Source organism: Nansenia antarctica (genome assembly GCF_963989245.1).
Source record: "Nansenia antarctica genome assembly, chromosome: 4".
Taxonomy (NCBI): Eukaryota; Metazoa; Chordata; class Actinopteri; order Argentiniformes; family Microstomatidae; genus Nansenia; species Nansenia antarctica.
Genome location: NC_137689.1, coordinates 14,493,513 through 14,518,579, shown reverse-complemented (window position 1 = coordinate 14,518,579; position 25,067 = coordinate 14,493,513). Strand labels below are relative to the sequence as shown.

The following is a 25,067-nucleotide window of genomic DNA, read 5'->3' as shown; positions in this document are numbered from 1 at the left end:
GAAAGCGGATATTCTGACGGTGGGACTCTACGTGGAGGTGTTTTTGCCCTGTTCTTTCTCAACTACATTGAACTTTGAAATCAAGATATCACCTGCAAGCCAAGCGCCGCGTCACGTTGAGGAATTGAAGCATGTAAGATTTCTATTAACTTGGCCTCACCTCATATTTTATTTTAAATGACAAGTGCAAATGCTTAATGCACTTGGTTTGTCTCAGAGCGAATGATATATTAAGCATATGCTATGGAAATGAACGTTTCAGACCTGCCTGGACATTATGGCCTACTGATTGACAATTTATAGCTAAATATTAATTAAATTGGCTAAGCATTTACAATAAGGCTGTTATACGTAGGCCTATAACAATAAAATGTAACCCATTGTTATTACAGTACCAATTAAATTATGTGTATAATGTATGCAGTCTAAAAGTACTGTAGCCTACAGTTTTCAACATGCTGCTGTATTTCACAAGTTTTGAATTTTAAAGATTTTGCATTTGTGTGGTCCATTGCTTAGCCATACCCTTGTCTGAACTCTGCTCCATGGGGACCTAAACTGTTATGTATCCACTGACAGTCCAGTTGTCATCCCCTGTCTGTACCTCGTAAATTCAACTCTCCCTCTGTCTCCCCAGGGATCATCACACAGCCCAGAGGGGGGAGGGACAGTGGTAACACTGGATAGCTATCTACACCAACTGCTGATGTTGAAATAAGAAAACAGTCTCTGGAATTTAAAAGAGAGAGAGAGTCGTTCTATTTTTGAGGCTGGTCAGACATGGCTTCCAGCCTGACGTGTGCGGGTGTGGTTTGGGCTTTGCTGTCCTTCCTCTCTGCTGCCGCCTCCTGTGTTGGCTTCTTCATGCCCTACTGGCTGCTGGGCTCACAGATGGACAAGCCGGTGTCCTTTGGCACCTTCCGGCGCTGTTCCTACCCAGTGCGGGATGAGGCCCGGGGGTCCACGGTGATGCTGGAGCAGTGTGGACGCTACGCTTCCTTCCAGGGTATCCCCAGCCTGGAGTGGAGGATCTGTACGGTGGTGACAGGAGTCGGCTGTGGCCTGCTGCTCCTGGTGGCCCTCACGGCTCTCATGGGCTGCTGTGTCTCTGACCTCATCTCCCGCACCATCGGACGTGTGGCTGGAGGCCTCCAGTTTGTAGGGGGTAAGTCTGATCATGTCTTTAACTGAAAACCTGTACAGTCGGATGAACAGAGCAACAGACGAATGAGAGAGAATGAGACAATAAAGAATTATAGATGGTGGTGGTGGGATGATGGACCAACTCCATGTTTCTCTTACTTTCCCTTTTGTATCCCAGGTTATTTTTCAATTTCACTTAATGTAATATTCTCCTGACCTGAAATCTGAGGAGAAAGAAAGGCATCGGGCCTTTTAAATGTAACACACTCGATGTGTGGTCCCATTTGTCAGCATGCTGGTATTTCCTCTAAAGAACAGTCTGAGAGCAGTAAAGCGCCTCAATAAATCAGAGCATACAACTACTCTTCCCTCTGCACTCATCCCTGTCCTCCCTCATGGAAAATGACTTTGACTGCTCTTCTCTTTCAACGAGTCAGGGAGACTAGGGTTGATTAAGTGTGACCTCTTTGTGCTTGCCGGCCAGGGCCTCTGCTGCCTCTCTCTCTCTTGAGACCAGTGGCCATTTCATGCATGAGAAAAATCCCATGACATTTGCTCTCCAGGAAAACATTGCATTGGCTGATTATTTATTCATGAGAGGGGACTCCTAACATCTGTTTTATGCTACATTCAGTGGTCCACATTCTTGGTACAATCTTGTTCTCTGACACAACCACTTGATTGAAAAGCTTGTTTACCTCGTCTCCATGTTCTGGTTCATTTATCTGGTCCCTGTCATCTCTGATTCTGATGGTGGCTTTACCTCTTTGTAGTAGATTGAGTTTCAGTCTCTCATTAGAGATAGATTTTCACCAGAGCACCACGTCTGCACGGGTTGGGGCTGCACGACCTGCATACTGCAGTATGAAAAGATGATGTTAAAGCCTTGCATGTGTAATTTCATGCACTTTTTTTGAGGATTTATTAGTGCTATTTGGTGGAGTGAAACTAAAGCTTTGAAATGGATGGCTACTGTATATCACTAATATCATGAAAGGAGGACCTCTTTAAATTATCATTACGTTACTTCCATATTAAGTTTTTTCGACTACTCACTAATGTTGTCATTAAGTGGCAAAAAAGGCTACTGTTTTCTCTTGATCGTGAGAGAACTTACAATGATGTTGGTCCTCTCATGGTAATAACAATGTAATTACAATTTCAAATGTATCATCCTATGTTAAGTCTTATTGGTTCCACATTCACATCAATCTGTTTCTTGACTGTTGCTCTTTCCTTTCCCTGGTTCTCTCTCTGTGGTGTTTTAAAAATATAGATAACACTATCTGTTTCACTCTTTCACTTTTCCTTAATTTCCCATACAGGGCGCCATACCACCAGTCTCTCTGTCTCCTTAGTATGACCCTGCTTTTGATCAAGAGCGAGAGGGAAGGGGGAGGAGAGACGGAGAGAAGAGGGGGGTGGCGAGTGGGAAGGAATAGCTACAGAGTGAATCAGTGACCTGTAGACAGAGCTAGTTAAGGTTTGGTCATACAGATAGAGGGTAAACGTGCCCTGGAAGTGATACCCCATTCGATACTTGGGTAAATGAGATGATTATCCAACCAAAACAGTTCCTCCGTCTGCACTGCTAACGTTTTGTTTTGAATGTGGTGTTTCCATTTAAAAAAATGTGTTATGTCTTATTTCTGGCTCTTACTCCTTTGCAAAGATGAACACAGTATAAGGCAAATAGCTTATCAGGTTATAATTCTGGTTTTCCAGAAAAACGGGTTTTCCCGTTTCCCGAAAAAGGTTTTCCAGCACAACGCTTTGATACCTGCTGTAGTACTGTATGTTGGTCTACTGCGCTTCAAACAACATGTTCATCACTGGGCTGCAGGTTGCATAAGACTCAAAGCTTCTCTCACACAGCCTAATTCATACTATTACAGTGTTTCCTCTATGCATTTATTAGTGGCGGGCCGCCACAAATGAATTTCCTCCGCCACTAATTGATTCAGACAGTCCACTTTGATTCAGGCTGCGCAGAAAGGCAGCGAGTTATTAGGACCGGAGAACAGAAAAAAAGCAGATTGAAGCTAGATTTAGGCCGCTTCCAGACCAACATTTCGTTACGATTTAGGGCGTAGTTATTTACAATATGTTACAATGTTGCAATTAACCTCGTCGTTTGTGTTCGCACTGCATTCGAGACTGAATCGCTCCACAGGCGCGCGAGGCGAGGCGAGGCGAGGCGACGCGCTTTCATAACAGTTTTGTGATTGGTCCGAATTAAGCGGGACATTTGGATTTCAGGAAATCCCTCTCCTCACTCTCTCTCTTAGCCCGTCGCCGGTGCCTTTAATCCCGTATCCTAATCGAAAATGCAACATCATCAGCGACGACTGTTGGTTATTGCATTTACTGCTGTTCTCTGGTTCATGTTCTTATACCAGTGCTCAGTATAGAGTATTTTAAATGAACATTCGTAATGTATGTCTCTGATGTTCATGGTCAATTAAATCAGCCTATTTTGTGAAACAAATAATGTTCCCGCTAATGGGTTAACCGAGCATTCTCGCACCTAACGCTAGCTTCGAACTATTCATAGCAATATGCGCGGGGCAAAAATAATCTATTGCCTCTAAAATCACCACGAACAGAACGGCGGAGGTACGGGTAAACAGGGCTCATGTCGGTGTCATCAAAGGTAAGAGTTTGTTTTCTTTAACTCAACTGATAGCATTACCTTGCTGTTGTTGTTTACCGAATGCTCCATCTGACTGTCACAATGTGATTTTACTTGTGTAAACAGTTAATGAGTAACGTTAGCCGGTTTTGTACGTGTACTCTCATAGGCCTACTTCAGTGGTGTAGTCTAGTTGTTTCTAGTGGGTATACTGTGATTTTTCCCTCCCAGCCTCATATCTTTCATAAAAATACATCTGCGCTCCCTGTCTAACGTTATATATCTAACATTACATGTTATAAGGCTGATCTGTGCATGGTAGTGCTGCATTTTGACATATTTCATGTCGCATCTCCCCCCGTTGATGGTATATGACGCTATAGTCAGTCCCAATGGTCCAAAAGTCAAGTGCTTCGTGACACAGACGGGGTGAATTTCATGAATGAAAGTGAAAGTTCTGTCACAAAACGCTGTTACGTATCCTCACACATGTTTAAGTGGGTATATGGAAATCCTTGTCCTTTCCTAGTGGGTATACGGCGTAGTCCTGCGTGTCACCTAGACTACACCACTGGCCTACTTCGTATTGATCTTTCTGTGTGTGTGTGTGTGTGTGTGTGTGTGTGTGTGTGTGTGTGTGTGGGTGTATAATGCGCGTTCCGCATGTTCCGCTGCAGCTGTAGGATATCTTGGTATTTGATCACCTTCTATATAAAATCACCTGCTCGGCTTTAATGACAACCGCTATTTAAGAAATTATAATTGTTGCCACCCTCTATTAGTTTTTGGTGAAATTACGTCTTTGTTTTGAGCGCCAGTGCGCGTTTTATGCGCGTGCCGTGCACGCGGGAAAGAAATCGCGTGCGCGAAAGAGGACCACTCCGCCACTAATGTGAAAAATCCTGGAGGAAACACTGTATTAGAGTCTGTTTTCTCCCAGGATAGTGACTTACATTTTGCATAGCAAGATACAAGTTCCTTTTATTGCCAAACAAGCTAGGTTGGTGGAATTTGTTTGCAGTACAACATGATCCTGTAAATTCATTCACTAACATACACTACAACGAATAGAAGACAGACAACACAATATCGTTTTTTGGGTGTAGTCACATGCCTTTGCATCAGAGTGAACCTAATGAGAAAAGATGACTTGTTTTATAATGTTCACTTTATGGGGGGTGAAAGGCGAGAGAAGTATTTCATTGCATTTTCTTTTAATCTTCGCCCTCTGTAGTGCTTGTTTTACCCAGCATTCCCTGCAGCACCCCTCAGGGTGCCCGGCGCAGCGCCACCTGGCACAGGTGCTTCCTCCTTCAAACAGCATAGATCATCTCTCCCTGATAATCACGCACTCAGAGGCTCACTTCCTCCATCACATCAACAACCAGCGCGTGGAAACCTCAGTGTGGTTCTGTCTCTGTCTCCACCATCTAACTCTTGTCTGACAGAGGCTGAAACAGGAGCTCAACACAACATCATCATTAACCTTCCCTTTGATTTGGCTGCTGCATTGTAGTTCTGTCCTGGTGCAACTCCTGTATGCAAAACTTGTTGTGGCCTTCTGCAGCCTCACGTTCGCTTGAGTTGAGAAGTGTCCTCTGTTCTCCCCCCCCCCCCCCCCCTTTGCATCTGTTTTTAGAAATGCAGGGGGCAATGGGAGGTCATTGCTCTCACAGAGTCAAAATGGGGAGATTAGGGAAAGCTGTACAAATTGTTCATAGTTAATGCTACAACAACAAAACTGAGGTTTATTTCCCAAGTAGCAAATCTGTAGATGGTTTTGGTGGGAGCTGGGCTGAAGCCAAACAGACATGCCAGTAAAATGATTAAGTACTGGTCATTCATCTGAGGCAATCCTCTGGGGTCTTGGGTCCTATAACATTCCCTCTATATTAAAATAGGTATAAACAAAAGAGAACTACAGTATGGCATGGATATGCTCTTGATGAACTTTCCTGAGCACAGTTGCCAACATGCTGCTGAATGGTTCCCTGCGTTTAAGGAAGATGGATGATTCTTAGTAGGCCACGGAGGAATGTTGTCAATTACAGATGAAGTTAGATGGAGAGTAGTCTTGCGTAGCCATACCTCAATCACATTGTTTTCATGCCTCTTTTGGAGGTCTGGAGAATTTTTGATTAGCCTCTCTGGCTATTCTGGACGGAGCAATGGGAGAACGTGCTTGAATTTCATTGGATGTTACATTCCAAGAACCCTCCCCCCACATGCCCATAGAATGGTTGCTCCTTATTATGTGCGTCCTTTTTTCAATCAGGTAGGACTATTTTGCAGAGAGTTGTTGTCTATGCTAGATGGCAACATTGGGAGAAAATGGAAGAAAACCTGAAGGAGAAACTGAATTCTGCACTCGTGGCATCGCTCATTTCAAATGCGTTTCCACCTCTTTGTAGCTACTTTTTGCAAAGGATTTCCCCAGGCTTTCCTAGTTCCGAACTAGGAATGCCTGGTCTCAACAAGGTTAGATGGAGAAAGACTGTGTGTGTGTGTGTGTGTGCGCGTGCGTGTGCGTGTGCATATGCGTGTGCGTGTGTGTGATCAGGTTTGCGCCTCTCACTCAGGGCTGATTGTGTGAGAGGGTGCTAGGGAGAAGCCTCTGCCCATTCTAGCTGACCCGCTGTGACCCAGCCATGCTGAGAGAAAGAGGGATGGCGACACAGGAGTGATCAGTGTCCTGAGCCTCTTCATTGAGGGATCGCAGGGGGACACAGACAGAGGGAGAGAGACAGCTGCAGAGGCAAGAGGAGACTCTGTGGCTCTAAAAATAAGAGCGGGTAGTTGGTCCACTCATACTGTGCATGCATATGTGGTATACATGTATCTGTTTGGCTGCTCTCATCAGATAAGTTCCATGTCACTGTCTCTGTGGGTGGATGAGGCTTTGGCTGTCGGAGGTGGCTTGGTTCTGTGGGTAAATATGTCATGTCCTAGTATGTGTGTGTTGCATTAATGGGTGGAGTGGTGTCCGTTCCTTACGTGTTTTTTTTTAGAGCGTGTCAGGGGCCTCTGAGTCTGGCGAAGGAATGCTGGGAATGTTTTAGAATTCACAACCCCCGACCACCACCGCTCCCACTGCTCCGTTCTCCCTCCATCCCAGAGTATAAAGCCCGGCTACTTAGCAACATAAGTGTCTACCCTTTGAGGGCACACTCCACTGTGTAGGGTGGACATATGTATGCTGGTGGGTTACTGCTCTCATTTTCCATATCTGGTGATGTGACATCTTGTGAAATGCACTCACGTGTGTATGGGAAACTGATAAGGGTACACAACACCATCCGGAAAGATTTATTTTTCATTCTGTCGGCAAAAAGAATCTTGACGTACGATCTTCCATTAGATTTACATTTTCCTGTGATTTAGTCGAGCCTTTTCCTATGAACATTTCTCTGCCTCATTTGGCTTTTTAATCTCATATCCCTAGACAACATTTCACATTTGCTAATACCCTCATTCCTGAGCTGAATTACTGGCAGACTGTCAAAATCGTAAGATATAGGATAAACAGCCACACAAAATCCAATGCTCTGAATTAAAGACCATTTTTGTGTAGCTTTTAAACTCTTCATTGGGAATTCTATGCAATTAACTAATCAAGTAATGCTGTGATGTTTTGTTGTAATCATGTTATATTATTCCCCTTTCTGATATCACTTTCTTCAACCCCAGTTAATTTTTAATTGAAATGGAAGATTGCTAGGCTGCATTCTAACAGTAATCCCAGCCTGGTGAGAGAGATTTCATTGGCCTGAGAGGGAGAGTGTCGACACAGTAGCAGCGTTTCACTGTCGTGGTAACAGATATGAGAAGCAGCCCATGAAGCGATCTGCAATGCAGAGACATGCTTGTCTGCCCATGTTATGGAATGTTTTTATAAAAGGTAAACATTTTTGGTGGGGCAGTCCCGCTCTTACATTTTTCATTTTATTGAATAGAGATAGGGAGGAAAGGGTTTGTCAGACGGCCATGGGCTGGACTCAAACCCATGCCGACATGGGAATATAATGTGTCACTGTAGGCCAAGGTGCTTAGACCACTGGACCATCCCAGGACACTCCTTTTCATTTATTAACATGGTTAGACTTAAGCAGGCAGGAAAGAGTTAATCTAAGTTAAGCTTCATATGTTGAATTATTCGTTGTAGCATTGTCACCAAATGCTTAACTTCAAGCTCATCATATTTTATTTTCTGTGAAGAGTTTTTAAACTTGAGCTGCACAAGCTGCTCACTTTAAGAAGGAGAGTGTTGGGAGAATTGGCGAATGAGTGAGGGAAAGAAATTATGTGGGATTAAAAGATGAAAAGGGGATTTTAATAGGAATCTGAAGTGGCGGAACTCCAGGGAGGAAAAGCGGCAAATGGGGGTTGTGTTTGTGTTGATATCTGGTGAGCGGGTTCATACACATATGTTCTGCCAGGTTGTTACAGGGGTACCATTCCAGTTGGTCCTCTACCACCCCTACACCTAGCCTGACCACACAGTAAGAACGGCACTCACCAACCCAGCTGTTAACCAGGGAGAGAACATCTGTTGGGTTGGCTTGTTAAAGTAGGACATGAGTGTGTGTGCACCATTAACCATCTCAGAGAAGCGCTACAGACAGATGAGCCCGCCAGCATGGTTTTTAAATGAAGGAGACGGAAATTGAGGAGGCTGGTCACGAGGCAATTTACAGATGTTAATTATGCAATGCATTGCTATGCATATTTAACAGTCTGGTGAGAGTGGAAGAGCAATGTAAATTATGGCTTGGGATATTGTAAACCTAAAATGTCTGTGTGCATACATCCCATTCTATTCACAGAGAAAAGAGATCAACTAAATTGAAGTTTTTTTCTTCATCAATATGAAATCTAAATCATTTTTTGAAAAAGAGGCTGGTTAGAGGAGGCATAATGCCACTGACAACTCTCTGAAGAAAAAGAACAAAGGGGCCTCTGTGTAGCAGAGCTTTCAAAGGTCTCTCTGGGCCCCTGAGCTGAGCCCTCTGGTTCTGAAAGCACCCTCTCCAAAGAACTGTTTTGGACATGTGCTGGAATGCTCAGAGCATGATGCATCTAGCCAGCACCCATGAATTGCCTTCTTGTCCCGAAAACGCCCTGTTGAGACAGTCCTTTCACTGAAGCCCTATGGGATCTTCTGGATGGTTCCAAACTGTCCGGTCACTGCCAGCGCCGTTGATGTTACTTCATTATCTAGAAGTTAATCCAGGTGTTCTGGTTTGGACAACAGCTCTACAATGTGCTGGAATGCTCAGAGCCACCAACAGTTTGTAGATTTAAGTTGTACTATGGATATGCCAATGTTTGTAATGGAAGTGATTTATCGCCCCTCTGAGCTTGTCTGCCATTTGTGATTTATATCCTCAGTAGTGGCAATGCACATCTTCTATGGAATGATATGAGGCAGCCTCTCATAATAATCTTGTATTGTTATTCTCATGAAGTCCTCCCTTGTCAACCATTTACCACTTTTAAATGGGTTCATGAGCATGCTTGAACACACATGTGGTTTCACATTCATTCACCCACACACACACTCGCACACAATCTGTATAGCAGCTCCACAGCCCCTACTCTTGTTTCAGTCAGAGCCCAGTCCAGTGATTGAGGGGACACTTCTGGCCTCCATCTCTCCCAGGCTGGCCTTATTGGGGCTTGATGACAACAGTGCCTCTTATCACCTAACATGGGCAGATACAGGCTTGTCAATCAGTCGCAGTATACTGCACAAAGCTATGCTGCAGGATACCATACTGCCTGGAATTTGCTTACTGCTAGCACAGAAGACTAGGTAATGACATGGATGCAGAAATATGCAAAACTATCAACATATTCTTAATGAGATGTTTTCTTCCATATTTCTCCCAGTAGTGAGAGTATGGGGGAGTGTGAAGGATCAGGATTACAGGTTTACACATGGCTCAGTCTTATCTGGTTCGCTGTCCTTGGCCCTCCTCTGCCTGCTGTCTGTCTGCTAAGAGGAAACTACTCCACACTGCATACTCTCAACCTAATTATCCCTGTGATCTTCTCCTATCGACTTATTCCATGATCATTCTAATGGTCCATGGTTAGCAGTGTGACTGACTGATAAAGCAACATAGCCCCCCTCCCTTTTTTCCCACTGTAAGGTGCAATAATATCAGCTTCATTCACTTTCCCAGCCCTCCTGTAACCTCCAACTTCAGGCCTTTGTACAGTTTGTGTACACATGGTTACTGTCTACTCTTCATACCACCTGTTTCAATTTACACTCTATTTCTAGTCCTCGTTTCAGACTTGTTTAACTCTGCAAACATGCCTGTTTGGTGATCACTGCTCTGTGTGTCATGTCACTGTAGTCAGTCCTCTTGCCTGCTTGTTTGTTTGGGAGCCCATCCCTGTGCTCATTCTGTTGCCCTGCTGCAAAAACTACTGAGCAAACAGGCGCACATATTCTGTTCGGACCTCTCACGTAAATGTCAAGTAAAGCATCTGTAACTATAGAGCCTGCTGATCTTGTCCTCACAATCAGTAGCTTTGAAAAGTCAGATATTAGGTATTCTCTGGCACTGGAACTGACTTTGACAAACTAATTTATGTTCAAACACACTGACATCATTGCAAATGGACAGAGGAATTCATTTTGATGAGGATGAATCAGACATAATCTAGAGGAGAAGTAAACAGGATGCTAGTCTTCCACATTTGGTCCTGCTCACATGGAAACGCTGGACACAACAGTCCCAAAGCCATCTGTGCCAACATTGGCATTCTTGCCAGGGCAAGCCACTTCATGGATAAGGAAGTGGTAATTGAGACGTAGTTGGTTTCCCTTGGGTATATATAGACATTATGAATTATACAAACATTCATGGACATTGCCCAAGGATTAATACATTGTTTATGAAGCTTCTTTTGTAGATGTTTTGCTAGATCTGGCCTGCATTTGATAGCTGAAATACAATTAACTTGACTATTTTGTGTTAGGTTTTGTGCACTGCAGCTGAAAATAGAATTTTCTTACAGGGGAATCTACATCAGAAACTTTTACTCCTCTTTGTTATTGCCCCCCTGGGACATGGAACTCGCTGTCGGATCTAGCTGTATTTCCATTTATTCGAGGTTCAGAGACACACACTCACAGAGACTGAGTGGTAGACTCATGTGAGATATATGGTGGGATGTTTATTGTGTGCTTTTGCAGTACACTGTCAGTTACCACTGTTTGTGACACATAATGACACACACAGTGTGTTTGTTCCGGTGTCAGGGGAGGGTTGTGTGCACTACCAGCAAGTCTCAACTTGAATAAAATGTGTAGACGTTAAAGACCCAAGCCAGCCAGTTCTGGCTTTTCTTAAAAAAAGAAAATAATCAAAGAATGGATGAATCGAGTGATGACATTAGTTATTCACAGAGCTATTTGGGAATGTAACGCCAGATATAGCTAGGAGCAATTCCTAATAAAATGCGTCGAAAGGTTGTTTCACAAAAAAAGCCTTTGAAGGGGGTTCTGTAGCTCTATGAAATGTCATGGGGAAATAAGAAAATATAATGTATTGCCAAAAATACATATACTTTGACCTAAATAGCAATTTTCTTACTTAAATCATTGTGCAATAACATTGCGCAGCACCAGGATGTCATATATCAGCTAAGAAACATGAAAATGACGTGGGCCTTTCTCAAAAGACCTTTCGGAGCTATGGCAGCCACATTGTAGCACATACAGTAAGTGTAAAATGTGACATGCAGATTACAGATTGTTTAAAACACTGACATACCAGAATTTGGGTTTGAGGTACGGCATGGGAGCTTATCTCAGCTGTGGCAGTCAGCATACTTACTGACTCTCCCCCTGTGCCCTCGCGTCCTAACTGCTGGCCTGACTGAGCAGAGAACCAGGGAAGAGACAGGCACAGATAAGAGAATATTCTCCTGTATCCCCCAGGCTTCGCTGGTGAGTCAGTCGACAGCAGGGGAACAGCTTGCCATATGGTCACAGTGGAGGAGCCAGCGTCTGTCAAGGTGTGCAGTCATATGAACACAGGAAACGGGGACTCACGCTTCAACGCGACAAGCAGAAACTCACTCACCTTCACTGCAGCACTGCAGAACATGGGGAAAGACAGGAGGAGAGTGCACCTTTAGCCCTCACACCAAATGCCATTTATGCTGACATCCATATAAAACAGAATGCCAGGAAATACCAGGAAAAAAGTCAAAAAAATGTTTTTATGTGTATATACTGTATATATATTTTACAAATCTTAAAATAGTAAGAAACACACCAAAAATGATTGTTCCTGGTTTTTCATCTAATGTTAACTGAACATAAACATAAAAAAAAGAAGAAAAAAAAAGAAGATGACCAATGAGTCTCACTGTGTTCTTACTCAGTGGGAGTGTACATTATAGCATTGGTTGTGATTGAGTGGGGGAAGATTACTCCAGCATGTGCAGATAATGAGGTGTTCATAGAGTAGGAGTTATGTGAGATAAAGCGGCGGTCAATGCAGCGATGCATGGTGTGACTGTACAGTGGCACTGTGACTTTGGGAAGACGGACAGGAATAGATTAGAAACTTTTGAGTGGGAATGGGAAAATTAGGTCAAGACTGACTGAACTCTTGAGAAGCATCACCACAGTGCACAGCATGTCACTGGCCTAAATAGTATGTGTCTAAAAGTAGGGGTGTAACGGTTCACGTATTCGTTCCGAAAATCTTCGGTACGGGCCGCTCGGTTTGCACGTGTACCAAACGATACAGTGTTGTACTGCACGTGCAAACCCATTTAAGCAACCACCACTCGCTAACAATACAGACCGGGCCAATGCCATAACAAACGCCATAGGTGTTTTCCTTTACCATTTTAATGTATCTCACAGCTTGTCCTTTGTTGGGAATGATATTTAAGGAGAGGGACAGCAGATATTCTTTGAGTTTTGTGTTATCTCCCGTTGTCCTTGATGCACGTTAACGTATGGTTAAACTCATATGTTGCTTTGAAACTGTTAAATTGGTTATTGTGTTGATAGCAAAGAAATACATAGATATGTTAGATCTAATATTGATAATCTAACTACAATGTAATTATCACTATGTGCAAAGAATTGTTGAGTGTGCTTATTTAGTGCGCAAGGCAAGTTTATTTGTATAGCACATTTCATACAACAAGGGCAATGCAAAAAAGGTCAGATAGAATTAATGAAATGAGGCTTTAATATTACTGTATAATTCATTATACATCTATTACAAGGCAAATACTTTCTAGAATTTTTTTTACATACTGTTTACATACAGAGAGTGATAGAGAGAGATGGTCACCGTAAAAACCACAGTATTTAAATTAGGAGCTGTTGTTAAGGAGACCACCAACCATCATTCATCTCATTGCATCTAAACTGATGACATCACAGTTTTGACACCTCAAGACATTCTGCAGAGCTCACAGCCATTTGTTTTCAAGTGGGACAATTGAAATTGTCTCCTACCTGCCTGCCAAAACAATGTTCAGGTCCACTCAGCAAGCCCCACAGTTCCATTGTAATCAGGACACCCCCTGCGAAGATTCTTAATTATTTTTGCCTTGGGATATGTCTCACCATGACTCATAAATATTCATTCTTTTCATACCCTTTGGCAAGTCTTTGAAGTTGTGCTGGGAGATTGTTAGTGTGCTGAGATGCAGTGGGAGTTGCCCTGGCCTGTGTGTTTCCATGTTTGTTTGTGAGGGGTTGTTGTAAAGGCTCAGCTCTTACATGGTGGAGAGGAAGTGGGCCACAGACCGCTTTTACAGATGTGAACTCATTTCAATTGAACAACAAACCCCATGAGCAGTGGAGGAACATACAGAGGGCTGAAGTCATAGAGAGAATGGGTTAATTTGGATGAAGCCTCTCAACACCCTCCCTGCCGTGTTCTGATGTAAATGTAAAATGTAATGTAAATGAGAGTATAATATGCTATTAAAGTCTGTACGTCACAAACTGCAGAATGTAAAGATAACTGGAGACAGATGTCACCATGATTTCTAGCAAAAGGAAATCAAGCTGACAACTGCCCAAAAATCACAAGTTTCTCCAGTTTTGGGTTAGTGACATAATGTTTGTGACATAATGAGCTTTCTGCCTCCTGGCCTGCATTGATTCCTCCCATTTAGGTTTTCTTCACACTTGACTTTGATAGTGTCTCCTTGTGTAAATATCATTAAGGCTATATTTTATGTGTGCACACTGTTTTCAATTCAGCTATGATTATATACACAAATACTTTGCAAATGATTCTCAGAAATCCCCTCATTGCTGGCTCACTTGTCTTTCCCTCTCGCCCATGTCCTCTGCTTTACAGACATACACACTACTGTCTTCCTGCATTCTGTGATCAAAGGAGCAGTTTGTCTCAGCATGATTAGCCACAACAAAGAGAATATACGTTTTGGGATATCAAAATGTTGTATATAAATCATTAAATAAACCTGTATGGAATTAAGAAGAGGGGGGAAGGATTGCGGTTATGCCGTGTGCTTGCACATCATATTCCCCATGCCTTCTGGACATGTTGACAGGATTGGCCTTGCAGTGCTGGAGCCTCCCTTCTGTAGGTCTTTTATTCTGTGTTGTGTTGATGTACATTTTCCCTCTCCAGCAAATTTTTTATGTACGTTTTCCCCCTCCAGCTATTTTCAAAAGCCTGCAGACGTTTTTTTTTGTTTGCCTGCAAAGTTGCAAGGGTATCCTTAATCCTTCTATTTTCTTGTGCTGTGTGTGTGCATCTGTTTTTGGTGAGGCCTTTAATCTGAGGGGCTCAGTTTACAATAGCAGGCTTTTCCAGTCTGCTCCTCGTATGTTTCTAGGTGTGGTGCTCTTGGCTGTGCTATCTGGTGTGCTGGAGCTCAAGTATGTCCAGATGTGAGTTTCTGAGAGAGAAAAGACTATTGAATTAGAGCATTGTCCCCATCATGGAGCGGAGAAAGCCAAGTTGTGGGGCTCCTTCCTGTCTCGTAACCCCTCACTTGAGACATGCACAGACTTCACAGAGACAGCCATTTGGGGAATGCGAACGTTTCTCAACAGTTTGTCCCTATTTTTTGTGGTATTCTGTCTAAGAGGGAGTGACTGTAACAGAGAGTGTTATCCAAATAGATATTCACCCTAACATTATTGTGTGCCAACAGTAATTATTCTTGTCTCTTACACACACACACACACACGATGGCATAATTCAGACATACAGCACTATGAGTGCTCTATTTACAGAAATATACACAGTGTGGTGGAAGTCCAAATAATGGGAATTGTTTCTGTTTGAGCTAGAGTTATGCACTTTCTTTGATGAAAACGTCTTACCTATTTATATGTTATATATATGATATGTAGGTGTCCTTGCTCTTTGAAGAATGACTTTGCTTTTCTTCTTTTTTTTTCCATCAAGCCCCTTCCATGGCCTTGGATTGGTGCTCTTTAGTGAGGAGTCTGGAAACTTTTGACAACCCTAAAGGTGTCCTTTATAGGCTTTGTTTTAATCAAACCATCTGCAACAGCTTGGATGTGCCAGGATTTCACAGGCGTCTGTTAATGAAAGGGACAAACACAAACATGGCTGGAAAGTTCGGTAAAATGAGGCCCTTGGGCACCATTTGCGACAGCCTCTCATCCAGTCGAGAGACAGAGCAGACTGCTGCTGTTAAAACTGCATTTTCTAGGTCAATGTAGTCCCGGGTGGAATAGAGTATTTAGAGAAGTGCAGCCTGTCCTGTTAAAACGCTATTCAAAGCTTTCAGAACAAACAAAATGTATTACATTAAAATGGTAGGGAGGGAGCCATTATTGTTTTGATTTCGAGGGGAGTTTCAGTGATAGAGCCTTGAGCCCTGACTACTGTGGCATTTTAGAAGCTTTACCATCGAATGTTCAACCGGGTTGTATTTGTGTATTGGCTGTGGTGGTAAAGGCTCTGTTCAGGGCATTTAAAGACTAGATATGGAGATGTTTTGCTTTTACTGCTGTGACAGGAGAATGGGCACTTACAAAGAACAATGGAGTTATAGGTCAGTAACGTTAGAAAGCCCCACTTGACCTTTTGCTTTGAAACCTTTCTGTTGTTAGCCGGTATAGAGGTGAGACCGTACCTATCTAATCTAAAGGGTGTGTGCTCTGTAAATGGTCTGAACAATGGTTCTCATACTGTACTGGGTGAGGTCACTAGGCTCTGAGACAATTGGAAGGTAGGAAGTGAGCTGTTGTGATAGTTCCAGATGGAGGTTTGATAACAGTGAAGGGCTGCAGCTCCCTCCCCCTGTGCCCTCCAGTGCATTATAATCACATCATGCTCTGCTGCACACTTCAGTCACTATAGCATGCACCAAGGTATATGCTGTAGGTAGGGATTGTGATATTCAGTGTGTTATAGGAGCATTGTCTACATGCAAGCTTGGGTGTTTTTGAGGTTGGCATTGACCTCGAGTAACCTTAGTTGTGCCTAATGTTTAAGGTCTCTCTTATCAACTGGAATTGCAATCTCCAGGAAGTTCCCTAGCAGTTAGACGCTCTTTCTATAGCAAAAAAAAGCACTTAGCAAATAGCACTTGGATGGATCAGTGCAGCTAAGACTGTATCATTTCTATTTTTGAGGTGATTCAGAAGCACATGTGGCAGAGGGCTGTCAGACAAATGTGACTGAGAAACTGCATTACAATAAGAGTCCCTCAAGGCGCATATTGGACTTTTACATTTACATTTTTGGCATTTAGTAGCCCCCTTTATCCAAAGTAACAAATACATTTGTCTAAGTAAGTGATTCATTATCCATCAGTCATCATAAGAAAAATAAATCTATGCTAGGACCAGGGGCCATTGGCAGTCACAATTTTAGAAGAAGGAAGAATTAAAAGAAAAAAAACATGTCGCCACATGTGAGTCAGAGGGGGGGAGGGGAGAGAAAAAGAGTTGAGCGTCATCTGCGTAGCAGTGGTAGGAGAAACCATGTGAGGAAATTACAGAGCCAAGAGATTTGGTATAGAGGGAGAACAGTAATGGCCCTAGGACAGAGCCCTGGGGGACCCCAGTGGAGAGGACAGTGAACCTCTCTATGTCACTTGGTAAGAGTGATTGGCCAGGTAGGATGCAAACCAGGAGACTGCAGAGCCAGAGATGCCCAGTTCTGAGAGGGTGGAGAGAAGGATCGAGTGATTTACTGTGTCGAATGCAGCAGGCAGGTACAGAAGAATGAGAACAGATGAGAGGGAGAAAGCTCGAGCAGAGTGGAGGGCCTCGGTGACAGCAACGAGAGCAGTCTCAGTAGAGTGCCCAGCTGGATTGGTGAGGGTCAAGGAGGTTGTTCTGAAGGAGGTAGTCAGACAGTTGGTTAGAGACAGCACGTTCAAGGGTTTTAGATCAAAAGGAAAGAAGGGATACCAGTCTGTAGTTATGGACAGCCTATGGGTCTAGAGGTTTGGTTTCTTGAGAAGAGGCTTGACTCTGGCTGTTAAAGGCAGCTGGGACAGATCCTGTGGATAGGGAGGAATTCATTATAGCGGAAAGGAACGGAAAGAGGTCTTTGGAAATGGATTGGAGAAAGGGGGAGGGAATAGGATTGAGGAGGTAGGTGTTTGCCTGCTTGGATGTGACCCGTTTTAGAATATCATCAATGGAGAGGGGGGTTAGGGTTATCAATTGTCATTTAATGCACAGTCATGAGTCAAAGACAGCATTTGAGCACAAGAACCTCATACCAACTGTAAAGCATGGGGGTGGAATTGTCATGGTTTGGGGCTGCTTTGTTGCCGCAGGGCCTGGCCAGCTCACCATCATAGAATCCACTATGAATTCTTTATTGCGTCAGTGGGTGCTTGAGGAAAATGTGAGATCATCTGTCCAAAGATTTAAGCTGAAAATTATATGGACCATGCAACGACAATGATCCAAAACATTCCAGTAAATCCACCAAGGAATGGCTCAAAAGAAAGAAATTGAGAGTTCTGGAATGGTCAAATCAAAGCCCAGATCCTATTGAGATCCTGTGGGTGATTTGAAACAAGCTGTGCATGAAAGACAACCCTGAAACATTACACAGCTGGAAGAATTCTGCATGGAGGAGTGGGAAAAACTTTCTCCCAGTCGATGTCAGAGACTGGTAGACAGTTGTAGGAAACGTCAAATTGAGGTTATTTCAGCCAAAGGGGGCAGTACCAGCTATTAGGGCATAGGGTGTCCTAGCTTTTTCCTCAGTAGGAAAGTTGCATTTTCATTGTTTTTTAGTTCAATTACATCATCTTTATCTATAGATTGTTTGAAAGATTGTTTGAAAAAATATAAAATATTGATATGTTCGTATTTCTTTAAAAAAGAACTAAATATTTCATTGGGTGTCACACATGGTGTCACATGATTGTATACAGTATATACTCTAAGTAATGTATGCATAACAGAAACCCATTATTTTTCTTATCTACGAAGCGATTAGATAGAAATGTTGCAAGTTGATTTCGAGAAAGAATAGAAGCATAACAGCCTGTGGCCAGCGGAGTGCCCCGTTCTGTTGGAGGACAGCAGGTGGTGGTGGGGGGCTACAGTAGGGCTCTAAATGACAGGAGTGTCATTTCAGCTGTCTCTGCACTGTTTGGGTTTTAGAAGGTTTACGGTTCTGTCAAGCTACTTCAACAGGGAAGGCCTGTTGACAGCATGCCTCCTGTTCTGTAGCAACACCAGAGAGCTGTAGCAACTCTCGCTGGGAAACAGCAAGGACTCACAGCTGTTCAAGTGAGTTGGTAGGAATTTCTCCTAGATTTCTCAAAGAGGTATACATTCACTGATCACTTTATTAGGAACACCTGTACACTGTACACATCCATTCAGGTGGTGTAATGATGTGGGGAATGTTTTCTTGGCACACTTTGGGCCCGTTAATACCAATCAATCATCGTTGGAATGCCACAGCCTCTTTGAGTATTGTTGCTGACCATGTGCATCCCTTCATGACCACAATGTCTTCTAATGACTACTTCCACTATGTCACAAAAAATAAAAGTAATCTCAAACAATTAGCCTTCTTCAGTTGGCCTTCCCAGTCACCGGATCTGAATCCAATAGAACACCTTTGGGATGTGGTAGAAGAGAGATTCATAGCTTGAAAGTGCACCTGAAAATCTGAAGGAATTCTGTGATGAAATCATGTCATCATGGACCAGAATCTCAAAGGAATGTTTCCAACATTTTGTGGCCCTACCCAGTATTAGTATAGTGTTCCTAATAAAGTGGTCAGTGAGTGTATGTCTGCCCAGATTAAGACTAGCCTCAAAGGGATGAAATCTGTCAAGAAAAATATGAGTAAGCATTGAAGGAGAAAAAACATACATCTAGTCAACTTTTCTGGAGGTCTTTAACTGCATGGGGGAAAGTCAGCAGTGAGATGACTGTTTCAATAAGGTTTCAGGATTGCTCTGTGCGTGAGATCAACAGGAGAATTCCCATGGGGAAACCGGCCATGCCAGCCTCATCTCCTACTGAGCAGTGAGCTTAAGACTCAGGTTGATGTGGCAGGCTGTAGTTCCCCAAACTGATTAGCAGGAAGTTGTAGATAACAATGTTTACCAAATCGCTCAAGAGACAGTAACATGTTAATTAGCTCCTCTCTCCTTCACCAACCTCCACATACAGACACATTTAACACTGTGGTTGCCACATTATTTCCCTTAATTTTCCCTCTTTTTTCCCCTCACTTTGATGTTGCTATCGGTGACATTCACAGACCTATCTCTCCATTCTATCTCTTTTGTCTTTCATGGCATAGCACAGGACATAGTGCAGGGTCAAGGGTCATGTTCATAGAGTGGTTCCCCAGACAGGCGTTGCTGCCTGCTCTCCCTGGTTCACAATGCAGTCTGGGGACATTTCACACAACCTTTTAACCAAGACGAACTTGACTTGAATAATTTTGGATTTCATTGTCAAGACTTTGATATGCCGTAATGGATTTTCTGGGTTTCCATTCATAAGAACTGAGGGGGGGAACTTAGGCATGTGTAGAATGCAGCAGAGAAGAATTGTGGCATACAGAAGATGGCATGGTTGGCCGGCATCAAACTGAGGAAATATAGAAAAGCACAAGAAATTGCAGTGTTGAAAACTACTTGCAAACAGCTCAAGATGAGGGTTTGATATCTGTATGTATGTGTCTCTCCCCAAGCTCAGAATTAAAGCTTTCGTATTCTGTCTTATAATAATAAAAAGAAAAATAGAATAGTGTACTCTGAGAAACCAGAATACAAGTCAGTCCCCACAATTATACAGTGTTGATATACTGCTGGTGGCACTGCTTTCTTCTGTGAGGGACAAAGAGAATATAATACACAGCATTTGTAATGCAGCTGTTTCAGTATTCAACTCCAAAGTACAAACCAAGTCCTCTCAATCATAGTGTCTCCCACATGCTCTTTGTGGTTGGCTCTCAACACTGCTATCATCTCAACCAAATCCATAAAACATGACACCTCAAAATGAGCACTGTGTGTTGGTTAGCTACTGTACCTCACTTTGACAAACCCTCACACTCTCGTACACATACAAGGAGAGAGAGAGAGAGAGAGAGAGAGAGAGAGAGAGAGAGAGAGAGAGAGAGAGAGAGAGAGAGAGAGAGAGAGAGAGAGAGAGAGAGAGAGAGAGAGAGAGAGAGAGAGAGAGAGAGAGAGAGAGAGAGAGAGAGAGAGAGAGAGAGAGAGAGAGAGAGAGAGAGAGAGAGAGAGAGAGAGAGAGAGAGAGAGAGAGAGAGAGAGAGAGAGAGAGAGAGAGAGAGAGTTGTTTTTGTTGAGAGAGATGTAATTTTGTTAATTTAGGCAGTGGCCTACTGTGAGGGCTCTCCTTCTCCAATGCCACATATAATAAGACACCTTAAAACTGGACTTGTATGCCGACACAATGGGGTTAACCGAGTCACAGTCCATTCAGTAATGGGCCTTGAAACTCCTCCACATTGTCTCCAGGGGGGCTTCATATCCCTGTCATGTGTGGGTGTCCTGGCATTGTCTATACTAGGCTGCAGGAAAATTAAAGCCAATTACATAGCTCTTTGTGCTGAGCATCGCCAGGGACTTGAAATAGAATTCCTGATTGTTTCTGAATATTCAGAGTGAATACATTACTCTGCTGCCACACTATACCCCCAACAGCTACAAGATGAATATGAGGATGCAAAAATACCTTATATAATATCATGTTTAATGTCCCATATTTTGCTAACTTACAGTATGTATGGCCTGGTAATGGTGAGTGTGGTATGCGCTGTGTGTATTTGTCCTATTTTGGGGCGGCTGTGGCTCAGGTGGTAGAGCCGGTGTCTAATGATCGCAAGGTCGCTGGTTCGATCCTCGGCTGGCCACGTGTCGAGGTGTCCTTGGGCAAGACACTGAACCGCAAATTGCTCCCAATGAGAGGGCCGGCGCCTTACATGGTAGCTTGCCGCATTTGGTGTGTGAATGGGTGAATGAGAATGAGAGTAAAGCGCTTTGCAATAAGGCACTATATAAGTGCAGTCCATTTACCACCATCTTGAGTGTTGATGCTTGAACATCCATGAACTAAGACTTCTGGAGTAGGTTGGACCTTGTCTGTTACCACTGTGGGGAATCCTACCAAACTTGCTCTGAGATAACTCTCAAATTGAATACACAGTATGCTCTTGCTCTCACAATTCATCTGATCCTGATTAAGATTCCAAACAGAGCATTAAGGCAAGAGCCATGAACTTGAAGTGCCGGAAATGATTTGCATCCCCAAACGACATGAATTTTCCATGAGTCCCTTTATTGGATAGTGGGACTGCAGGCGACAGGGATGGTGTAGCCTTACCTCCTGTGTCTCACTCCTTATTGGTGGAGCTCCATGGTGTATGTGTATGAAGTTGGTGGTTGTATCCGTACTCTGGATGGATAAGACCCAGCAGCAGTGCTATCTACTCTCTCTTTATCTTTTTACCTGTCGTACTTACTAGAGATTACAAAAACATGGGTGGTAAAATGAGGTGGTAGAAGCTATTGTGATAAAAGTACCTTATCCTAGTTAATCTGATTCGTGATTCAGTGTAAAGTGTTATCTTTTCAACAGGCTTAAGTATGCAGAGCAAAATTCTCCACAGACACAGAATTCTGTCTTTAGGCTTAATTGTCGTTTACACCAATTATCTGTCTGTGTATTTTAAATGACGCCTAGAGACTAATTTCAAAGTGAAAGCACTGTCCACTTCACAAATTGTCTTATTTATGACTATTGTCTCTTTGATGTATTGAAGGCTTCCCAAGTGGTTTTGAATGATTCATGCTGCCTATTCACTTAACATTTTATGGGTTTGTGACAGGTTTACTTTTAGCACATGCATACTGTAACACATTTATAAGGTCTCTCTCTCTCTCTCTCTCTTTACAGCTTTGCTAATTGGGTCGGGATGCGCACTCTACCCTCTAGGTTGGGACAGCGAAGAAGTCCGGCAAACTTGCGGCAACCGCTCCAACCAGTTTGAGCTCGGTAAGACTCTCACATCTACATAGTCACTGCACAAGTTCAGTTGGCTGAAGTCTTGTTGACATTCATCATTATTCTGACGAAGAAATACATATCTGTGTATGTGTGTCGTGCGTGTGTGTGTGTGCTTGCATGTATGCATGCGTGAATGTGAATCCACAGGTTCGTGTGAGATCGGCTGGGCCTTCTACTGCACCGGAGCAGGGGCAGCAGCGGCCATGTTGTTGTGCACCTGGTTGGCGTGCTTCGCTGGGAAGAAACAGAAACGGTACCCGTACTGAGAGTGATTAGAGGTGACAGGCTCAAAGGCCATGATGACCACCCAAGGCTTGTCATCACCAGCCATTTAAGACTCCAAGCAAGGGAGAGGAGGATCAGAGCCTATATCAGCCAGTACCTCCCTTGTTCCTGCACATCAAAGACCATCTGTTGTGCCCATGAGGAGTTCTCATACAGTACTCGGTCATCACTGACAGCAAGAGCAACTAGTGTGTTTCTACCTTTTCTTCTCTTTCCCATGTATTGTCTGGTATCGCTCTTCTAATTTGTCTCAGTGTCTGTACCTCTTCATGGTAACTGCAGTAGTAAGTATAGTGGCACATCCTGTGGTGAAGAGAAAGGATCACTTTTGATTTGTTGTTGTGTGAGTATTTTGTATCCTATATTTAATTCATATGTATCCCCTTATTGGCCTAGTAATGCCTTAAATATGTAAACCTTTACTGGTAACTTGCAATATTTTTAAACTCTCAACATGTAAGTAACTATTTCAGTGTAGCTAAACAATTGGGCTTACATAGAGTCCTTATCATGTTTGTCTGTTAAATATGTTTTACATGTACTGTTGTACTTTTGTGTAAGTATTATAATAGCATAGCAGCACCTTTTGTATACAACAATAATATTTGTTTTATGTTACCTTGTAAATATGTTGTAAATAAATATTGTTACTTTAAAGACTTAATAGTTAAATAAATCTTCACCAAAGTTTGGGCATTGGAGAAAGTCATCTGAGGTGCAGCTCTAGTTTCTCTGTCATCTCTCTGTTCTGAGCCCAGAATATAGGTATATAATTCGATTTACACTTGTAATCTTCTGCCATGACTATCTTCATGATGGAGCAGGTCTGCGATGTCTGAAGGACATTGGACATGTAGGACTACTACATCTACAGGACCAAGGCAATAGTAAATCAGTACCCCACATGATCAATTCAGAAAGTCTGTCTCTCAATGTCTTCAGTTCAAATTGAAAATCAGTGTCACGATTATATGATGAATACTTAAGTTTCTTTATGTTTATTATGAGACTGTAGCCATGTCAAGGGATAAGAGGGATATGTATAACGTCACACCAGGACAGACATGCTCCAGACTGTTACCCTGCACTTTGGGTTGAGATACGCCTCCACTGTTGCTCTCAAATCATTTGTTCAGACAGCCATATAACCAGGGACGTGCACAGACTTTCCTAAAAAAGAACACAATGGTGGGGGGAGGAGGTATTGTGCGATGCAACAAAAAAAACATCCAGGAAGGCACTTTGTGAGTGAAAGGGGCAGGTTTTGGGGAAATCATAGGTGAAACTGTACTTTGTCATTCAATACAAAACCACTGCAATGAGAGGGGAGCTGTCATTTTAAACACCCTGAAGTATTATTGCTCTAGACTTCAGTTCCATTTAGACAAGGCATCAATGTAGTACACTATTAAAGCCCACTCAAGGACACCAACAACATGTAAACAATTGAAAAATGTTCACATACATTCACACAATATCTCAATCACGGTATTCCAGGAGAGCAGCATTACTTTAAAGGTACAATATGTAACATTCAAGCTTTCTAAAAGCTTCCTAGTGGTTGTACAGTCATGCCTATGTTTAGTCTGTAGCTATCATGGAATGAAATATGTCATTTATGAAAGCTGTTTTGGTCCTGAAGAGTGCTTTCTAAAAGTGGGTGTCCTACCCGACACTGGCCACTGTTACTGGCCAAGTGTGTTCTAGGGGAATGGACTCACTGGTTTTGGCTTTTCTGTCTCTGGTGGCTGCCTCTTTGAATTGTGCATGCATGCAGATACGCAACTGCTAATGTTGAACACAGCAAGTCCATTTCGGGAGATTATATTATTGTTTATATTGATGATTTTGTTTGGAACTTCAAACTGAATTTCACCACGGCGGCCAGAGGTGGCAATGCTCTACTCCTTTAAATGCCAACCAATGGAGTAATAGGGCCTTTTTGTTTTGGTTATGATAAGGTGAGTCAATTGTTCTTCATCATCGTGTGTGTGTGTGTGTGTGTGTGTGTGTGTGTGTGTGTGTGTGTCACAAGAGACGTACGTATGTCTTAAAGAGGGTATAATTGCCTCTGCTCATTATGTATGCAGCATGAGGAGATTTAACCAGCAGAGATGACCCATATAGGAACACAAACTCCACTTAATCACATAGTCAGCTCCATTTCTCATGAATTAATTAGATAGTAGAAGGGAATAAAGTGTTAAAGAACCGAAACACAAGACTACATTGGTAATATGTCCTATTCCTATTTCTTTCTGTCTTGTGAGAATGAGCCTTATGAGAATTATGTATCAAAGTGATTAATGCTTATCTGACACTTATTAACTGTACTTTACTGTACACACACTGTTTTTGGAAATAGGAATGACATTGATTGGACGTATACGTAAAGCTACAGTTTCTCTTAATATGTTATCTCATATTTGGGAATGCTCAAATCATAGTTACACACTCAACAATTTTTAATCAACT

General features: G+C 42.8%; 1 protein-coding gene across 1 annotated transcript; it reads left to right on the top strand.

Moving 5' to 3' along the window:
• On the top strand, positions 1-23,166 carry LOC308156900 (LHFPL tetraspan subfamily member 6 protein). Its single transcript, XM_080530350.1, has 4 exons — positions 1-133; positions 638-1,165; positions 22,197-22,295; positions 22,455-23,166. Exons 2-4 carry the CDS (start codon positions 781-783, stop codon positions 22,571-22,573), a joined length of 603 nt encoding a protein of 200 aa, XP_080386476.1. The 5' UTR covers positions 1-133; positions 638-780; the 3' UTR covers positions 22,574-23,166.
• The last annotated feature ends 1,901 nt before the right edge of the window (positions 23,167-25,067 follow it).